At 39.7% G+C, this 8,325-nt stretch overlaps 1 protein-coding gene across 1 annotated transcript; it reads left to right on the top strand.

Annotated features, from left to right (window-relative positions):
- Positions 1-145: 145 nt before the first annotated feature.
- Positions 146-7,730, top strand: piga (phosphatidylinositol glycan anchor biosynthesis, class A). The gene is made up of 7 exons (XM_044365633.1): positions 146-295; positions 3,367-3,849; positions 3,964-4,234; positions 4,653-4,785; positions 5,181-5,313; positions 6,127-6,333; positions 6,946-7,730. Exons 2-7 carry the CDS (start codon positions 3,382-3,384, stop codon positions 7,201-7,203), a joined length of 1,470 nt encoding a protein of 489 aa, XP_044221568.1. The 5' UTR covers positions 146-295; positions 3,367-3,381; the 3' UTR covers positions 7,204-7,730.
- Positions 7,731-8,325: the final 595 nt, after the last annotated feature.

The raw sequence follows: 8,325 nt of genomic DNA, 5'->3' as shown, positions 1-8,325 counted from the left end.
CATTATATTTATATTTGGGGAAGATTTAGAAAACATTTCTTTGTGCGCGTGTGAAGTTTACACATATGAGATAAAACACGTTGTTACAAATTTTCTTTCTCCTGAATTGCATTCAGAAGCAGATGGCTGCAACAGCTCGTACGTCATTGCGTGTGACATGACGTCGTGACACTCCAGGAAGTAATGCAGGCGGCTAACTGGCTAGCTCAGAGCTAGCAAACAGAAATGAATCTACATCTAAGAAATTGTTCTGTGTATTGTCACAGGCTGGAACAAGATTGACTTTGTGTCCACGGTAAGGCAAGTTCGAATGAAAAATGTAATATCTGCATCGTTGTAAGTCAAGTGGTCGTTAGTATGAACGAAGTTGGATAGCTGGTGCTAATGTTTAATGAAAAAGACAAGACGTAAAAAAACGTGTAGCTACTATGAGTTTCACTTGACATGAAACCAGCCAGTCTGAGAGGTGTTTCTTAATACATAGTATTGCTGAATTCTCCCTAAAACATGCTGAACAGCAGAGAGAAGCTGCTGTATACAGTAGTGACACGAGAGGGCTTTGACACTAACGACATATATATATATATATGACAGCACCAATGGTGGTTTTATTTATTGGGCTATGTGGAGATTTGAAGTAGGCTAAGTAAGTAAAATTTATTTATATAGCTTTTTTCACAGACATTAGTCACAAAGTGTTTTACATGAGCATGATGCCACAAAGAAACACAGAGAAATACACAGTCTGTAATTAAAGTACACAGTAAAAAACATAGAAAAAGTGAAAAAAATACACAATAAAAACATGGAAACATTAAATGTCGACTTCTTACAGGTTACTCAAACACTTGTCTAAAAAGGTGTGTTTTTAGCTGCTTTTTAAATAAATAAGCAGAATCAGCAGACCTTAAGGGTGCAGGCAGAGCATTCCAAAGCTTGAGTGCCATGGCCTCAAAAGCTTGATCACCATGGGTCTTAAGGTGGGCGTGTGGAACAGAGAGCAAATTTTGCATGTTTGACCTAAGAGAGTGAGCTGATGTGGTAGATCAGCAACATAGTCAGGAGCTTGACTGTGCAGAGCTATGTAAGTAAGACTAAGAATTTTGAACTGAATCCTAAACACAACAGGAAGCCAATAAAGAGTTTTAATTAAAGGAATAATGTGAGAGCTGGTGAGTAGTCTTGTGGCAGCATTTTGGATTGCTTGCAGATGATCAACGGCAGAGATATTAAGGGAGGTGAATAGTGCGTTGCAGCAGTCAATGCGAGAAGAAATAAAGGCATGTATAAGCATTTCTAGTTCAACTGTTGAAACTACAGATTTCAGTTAACTGATAATTCTCAAGCGGAAAAAGTTAAACAGTACCCGTAAATTGCGCAGGTTGGAGTGGGCAGTGGAGGACTTTTTATAATCACAGGCGCAGCCTTTTCTGGGGTGAAAACCAGAACTTCTGCCTTATCAGCATTGATCTGTAGATAGTTTTCTGTGTCCAGTCTTTAATAGTGTTAAGACAGTCCAGGAGCCTGGGTAACCTAAAAGACTCATCTAATGGAAAAAAACACACTTTGTATTCTCTGCAGCACACTTTAGACTTTGCATTTTGGATAAACTCACATATAACCTTGAACATAACTACCTGGTCACATGCTCATTATTGTTTTTCGTCACTATCTGGATCAAAGTTGGGAGTAGCTTCACCTTGGACATGCTCCAGTTCTTGTTAGACAGTTTTGATGAGATCCAGCACTGCACCTCACTCACATCATTACACTGTTTCCCACACTCCTTGTCTATAAAAAGTATGTAAACTTTGTAACTGGCATCAGTCTGCAGTTAGGCTACACTCTGTTGTGACTGTATGCTGATCCCTTGCAAGGTTTTTCATTAAAAGACAAAAAGACAACTTGGTCTTTGTCAGCTTTTTACTATCAGATTTCCACCACACTCACTGGGTTTGAATGAGAGGTGGAGTTGGATATCGTCTGCATACAAATGATAAGCGACATCAAAACTGTTGATGATCTGTCCCAAGGGCAGCAAATGTAGAGAGAATAATAAGGGCCCCAGAACCGAACTTTGCAGGACACCACGAGACAGTGGAGAGGAGTCAGACACAAAGTCACCAATAGTGACGGTAAAACTTCTGTCAGTGAGATAAGATAAAATCCGGTCCAATGCTATGCCTTTTATGCCCACCAATCACATAACCTCTTTATCAGGATATGATGGTCCACTGTGTCGAATGCAGAACTGAGGTCAAGTAGTACTAGCACGGAACAATTACCCGCATCGGAGAACAAAATAATAACATAAACATAACATAAAATGTCATTAGAGACCCTCAGAAGAGCAGTTTCAGTAGAGTGCTGTTTCCAAAACCCAGACTGAAACTATGTATATACTAGATACTATGCCTCTCCAGCGCAGCCGTGAGTTGATTGGCCACAACCTTCTCTAAAATTTGTCTGTGAAGTATCATGCTATACTGATATATATGAATTTGGACTCATTTTGAATATAAGGCTGCCACTAACTAATTATTTTCATTATCCATTACTCTGTTGATTATTGATTTATTATTTATTATTATTAGGTCTTTGGTCTATGAAATGTCAGAAAATGGTGAAAAATCTCAATCACTGTTTTCCAAAGCCCAAGGTGATGCCTTCAAATGTCTTTTTTTGTTCTAGCCATCAGTCCACAACCTAAAGATATTCAGTTTACTATATAGATGACTAATTAAACCAGAAAATATTCACATTTGAGAAGCTTGAATCAGAGAATTTGGACATTTTTTTCCTTAAGCAATGACTCCAAACGATTAATCGATTATCAAAATAGTTGAATACTTGGCAACGAATCGATTTATCGCTGTCGCTCTATTTGAAGAAAATTTATTTAGATGTCATTGGCGCTAAAATGGTGAGTCAATGAAAGATATAGTCAATGGTCAGAAAGCTTTTATTTAATTTATCAATAAATCATTTAAATCATTTGTTGGACTTTCTCTTATTTTCTGACAGTTTGATATTGTAATTTAAATAATTTTGTGTTTTGTGCTCTTGGTTGAACAAAAGGAGGAAATGGAAGATGTGAGCTCTTACAAGACGCGATGAACATTTTTCACTATTTTATTAACAGGAAATGTTTGGCATTTTTTGTTAATAAATTGCTTAAACCATTAATTGATATCAAAATTGTTGGTGATTAATTTCTTTTTTATCAACTAATAGATTAATCAACTAACCATTTCATCACTAAATGTATGGTATTTACTTAAACCCATTAACTGATGATTGAAATACTGTTGTTATCATTTAACTTTCTGTTGATCAACTAATCAATGAATCACCTCATTATTTCAGCACTGGTGAAGTGCAATGCCACACAAGAAGTCTACAATGGGCCAAAGAAGGAGAGCAGCAGCTGTCAATAATCCTTCATCTCAGAGAGTCACTGGAGCTCCGGTAGAGGCTGTCAGGGTCCCCAGCAGGAAGCACAACATCTGCATGGTGTCTGACTTCTTCTATCCCAATATGGGAGGGGTGGAAAGTCACATTTACCAGCTATCTCAGTGTCTGATCGAAAAGGGACACAAGGTCGTGATCGCCACCCATGCCTATGGCAGGAGGAAAGGTGTCCGGTACCTGACCAATGGACTGAAGGTGTACTACCTTCCCCTGCAGGTGATGTACAACCAGTCCACAGCAACCACCTGCTTCCACAGTCTCCCACTACTGCGCTGTGTGTTTGTCAGGGAACGCATCACTGTGGTGCATGCACACAGCTCATTCTCCGCCATGGCCCACGATGCACTGTTTCATGCTAAGACCATGGGCCTTAACACGGTACGTGTCTCATAATGACCCAGGTCAAGAATTTAGAAAATCTTATTATACATTCATATCACAATGCTACACATATTCCACTGACATAAACCTAAACCAGATTATCATTCACAGATATTCACTGACCACTCACTCTTTGGCTTTGCCGATGTGAGCTCTGTACTGACCAACAAGCTCTTGACTGTGTCGCTGTGTGATACCAACCACATTGTGTGCGTGTCATACACCAGTAAGGAGAACACAGTGCTGCGTGCAGCACTCAACCCAGAGATCGTATCTGTTATTCCCAACGCTGTTGACCCTACAGACTTCACCCCTGACCCCTCCCAGCGCCAAGACGACAGGATCACTATTGTTGTGATCAGTCGTCTCGTCTACCGCAAAGGTACAAAGAAGCTGCTGAATTAGACATTGTATAAGCTATTTGTCTATATATCTGCTGGTATTATATTTATATATATATAACTCTCAATTTGGCAGGAGTCATCCACACTTAAATATCTCTTCCAATTACAATGTGTGGACAAGCCTAAATTCTGGTCTGGTTGTCTACTAAGAGAACTTTCCTATAAGGATCAGAACCCAGAGAGAATCCGCGTAGTTGATTTATTGGCCAATATTTATCATAGATATATCAGTATCTATGTATATGTTGGCAAACTATGCATTTTTGTAAAAAACAAAGAAAATTATAGTCTTTAGCGATATGTAAATATTTGGCTTTTTATAATATCTGTATGCTTATCAGTCGGCTATAAAAAGGATCAGTGACAGCAACTCTCCATATTCTTTCTTCTGTTCAGGAATTGATCTTCTTGGTGGAATAATCCCAGAGCTCTGCCTCAAACATCCAGATCTACATTTCCTAATTGGTGGAGAGGGGCCGAAGAGAATAGTGTTGGAGGAAGTAAGAGAGAAATACCAACTACATGACAGGTACTTCTGGACACTATTATTTGCTGAAGTTATATGATAACAGTACATCTTTGAAATGGGCACAATGAGCGGACAAACTTATGTTTTGAGGTTGGTGAGAATGGGTCATAATGAATTAACCAGCCTGACACCATGTTACCTGCACCTTTATGATGGATCTCAGGTTTTAATTTTACAGCTGACACATTTGTATTTGTATAAATGTATATTCATACAACATCGAGAATTTTTTACTCTCACAATGATGTGTGTGAACCCACAGTTGCAGACCTGGGTCTTGTGAATGGCAAGGAATTAACCCATAACAGCAGTAACAGCCTGGATGGTCAAACATTGGGTTTGTGTGTGAAAGCACCATTAGATTTGCCTAATTTGTTTTGATTGGCTCACTGCAGGGTGCGTCTGCTGGGGGCTCTGGAGCACAAAGATGTGTGTGGAGTTCTGGTTCAGGGTCACATCTTCCTTAACACATCTCTGACTGAAGCGTTCTGCATGGCCATTGTGGAGGGAGCCAGCTGTGGACTGCAGGTTTGCTGCCATTCATATACTTGTTTTAAAGACAGGAAAACATATGTCAGAGAAAGCAGAGTGTCTTTAGGATTTCAGTAGCACCGCTTAAAAAACACATAAGGGAAGAAAATGGAAGAAACCATGGACAGCTTGTGACCCAAAAGGAGCAAAACAAAACAAAACGACAAAAACTTATAACAAGGAGTTGCCCATGGCAGGACCCAGACACTCACATGTGCCAGAGCAAATTGTGTATGGTGAGTCACAGGAAGAGAAAGCAGCGTTATCAGCAAATATGCAGAGAACAAAATAACAGAGAAATAACAGAGAAATGTTGACACTAGGAGGAGCCTCATCCATAAAAAAACCCCCCTATCAATCCCACACTTGTTACACGCACTTGTAGAACATGTCTAGATAATAATGCCATATTGTCTAAATTTGGAAATCACAAGGCAGCTGCCTTCCTTGATAGAAGCTGGAAGTTGAGTGGCTCGGCAGGACTTTTGTCTTAGTTTTTGGTATAACAAAGAGACCCGTCTGCTGAGTATTTATGTGAAGGTTGTGAGTGGAAAGTTAGCTTGACCGATAGTCAGATCAGCTGCTATATGAGAATAAGACCCAGGTTAAATTCCCTTTAAAGCAATTGAAGCAACAAAGACTGATGAGGTTCATTAAGGAGTCACTTAAAACTTAAAGCAGTGTGTCAGCATTGTGCACTTTAAAATCTTTAAAAGGATGCCAGAAAGGACATTTACTTTCATGTTGAGGGTGATTTATACTTGTGTACATATGTGTACAATATGTGCAGTTTTTGTTTTGTCTCTTAAGGTGGTAAGCACCCGTGTGGGGGGCATTCCTGAGGTGTTACCTGAGGATTTAATTACCCTGTGTGAGCCTACTGTGCGGTCATTGTGTGCTGGTCTGGAAACAGTCATCGCCCGGCAGCGGTCAGGGTCTGTCCCCTCCCCCGCTTCCATCCATGCACGTGTGCAAAACCTCTACACCTGGAGAAACGTTGCTGAGAGGACTGAAAAGGTAGGTTCACCAAAACCAAAACCTGTTGTTTCATTCAGTCATGTTCTGTTAGTATCACCTCAGTCACTGTATACATGTTCATGAGATAAAGAAGTTGTTGTTTCAGCATTTATTCTTTGACAGATCAAAGCCAGCTAAAGCTCAAGTTCTAGTATTGATTTTTGGAAGTAAACAGTTAGTCAGTTTTCTGGAGTAATCAGATTTCTTATCATCATCTTAACGAGAAACCCAGTTTACCCCAGATACTATTTTCCTGGAGATCACAGATTTCTTGGTCTTGTATGTGCGTAACCAGGTTTCTAAATGGCTTTTTACATGTATGTATGTTCTGGATAAAGACCTGAATGAAAGGAGAGATAATTAAATTTAAAGATGCATCCTTTCATTTGAAATTATTCAATTCAAAGTCCTGCTAAAACTAAAGCTGACACTGAGTGGCCTCTGTTAGACTAAATATGTCAGTTTCCACAGACATTTGATGGTTTGAAAAATTCAGACATCTTCACACTTTAAGGAAAAACTACTCTGTCAATACACAGTCTGTCACCACACAAACACAGACAAAACCAAGAAGCAGAGTCTGAAGCAGGATCATTGTGTTGTTCTTCTCAGGTGTATGACAGAGTGGCTGGAGAGGAGGTGCTTCCCCTGCACAGACGGTTACGGAGGCTGAGGTCTCACTGTGGCCCAGTGGCTGGCTCCATCTTTGCATTTGTTGCTGTTCTAGACTTCCTCTTCCTGCTGCTCCTGCAGTGGTTGGTGCCTGATCGGGGCATGGACATGGCTGTGGACGCCACCGGCCCTCGAGGACTCTGGAGGCAAGAACGGAGCAGCAAAGATGGAGCTGTTTTTAAAAGTGCCACGAAGTGAGCAGCAGAACCAGAGATTTCCTCATAGCAATCACTCCATCTGTACCTCTGCCTCACTTCTAGCTGCTTACATGGTGCTTCACTGTTTGTGCTCTTTAAAGTGCCGACTGACAACGTTTTAAACTTGGCCACTGAACATTGTTTACATTTATTTATCAGGAGGGACCATGAGTAAAAAAGCGTTTTATTAAAGATATAGAAGGAGGTTTTTATTTTTATATTTAATGCTTAAATCGAAGGCACTGTGTGGAGTTTTGATTTTCTTCATGTTGTTATGTATGCATTACACTGAACAGAAGGAGTAAAGGGCTGGTTAATTGCACTCTCACTGTTGGGTTGCACAGGGAAACAAAACTGCAGTAACATATTTTCAGTTAGTTGCTCATTTTGATATCATGTATGCCACTCCTGTTGTTTGATCATTTAAGTTCTCTAAGATGTTACACATATGAAGCTGGGAGTTTTTTCAGATGATAATGTGACTCGCAGATAATAACCCACTGACAAATAAACTACTTTCTAATGTTTCATATGTTTTCATTTTATTTGTATTGTCAGTTGTATCTTGCTTAGGCCTACATGATGGTACAACCAGAAATACATGAGACGACTTGTTTCTTAGAACTGGTTTTACAAAAATGATTGCTCTCTGGAATGAAGAGTGCCAGACAAAACAGTAGCTGTGAAACGAGAGGTGATAGAGATGGGAAGGCATGGCTTTTCAAGGCTGACAATAGAGATTTGCATATCGTTGTGATCATGCCTGCAAAAGAAAGGAAACACTAGATGGGTTCATGTAAGTAGAGCTTTAACTGAGAGTAAGTGTCTGTTGTGAATGAAATGTGCAGTTACTGAAGAAATAAGCAGATGTGTACTACATGTAGTAATGTGTTTCTCAGATGTGTTTTTGATGTTATTTTTATTGCAATTCACCAGAGTACATTCATGAGGATATGAATGTCTTTCAGTGCATTTCAATCACCAGTCGTATGATAGTAACATTTACTGTGCTTCTATCTGACAATATAACAGAAAAGTTCATATCCACATTTAACAGTTTTTTCTGTTTTTCTGCCACACACCCAGATACCTACAGTGTAAGAAAGTCGTCCAAGCTAGTGTG

This window comes from Thunnus albacares, chromosome 11 (genome assembly GCF_914725855.1).
Source record: "Thunnus albacares chromosome 11, fThuAlb1.1, whole genome shotgun sequence".
Lineage (NCBI taxonomy): Eukaryota > Metazoa > Chordata > Actinopteri > Scombriformes > Scombridae > Thunnus > Thunnus albacares.
Note: the sequence above shows the minus strand (reverse complement) of the source record. Positions and strands in the feature narration are given on the sequence as shown.

Bases quoted from the DNA above. Each gene is read 5' to 3' on its own strand.
- piga (XM_044365633.1), top strand. From the start codon at position 3,382: ATGCCACACAAGAAGTCTACAATGGGCCAAAGAAGGAGAGCAGCAGCT. The intron at 3,850-3,963 runs GTACGTGTCTCA...TATCATTCACAG, and splicing joins AGACCATGGGCCTTAACACG to ATATTCACTGACCACTCACT. The intron at 5,314-6,126 runs GTTTGCTGCCAT...TTGTCTCTTAAG, and splicing joins GAGCCAGCTGTGGACTGCAG to GTGGTAAGCACCCGTGTGGG.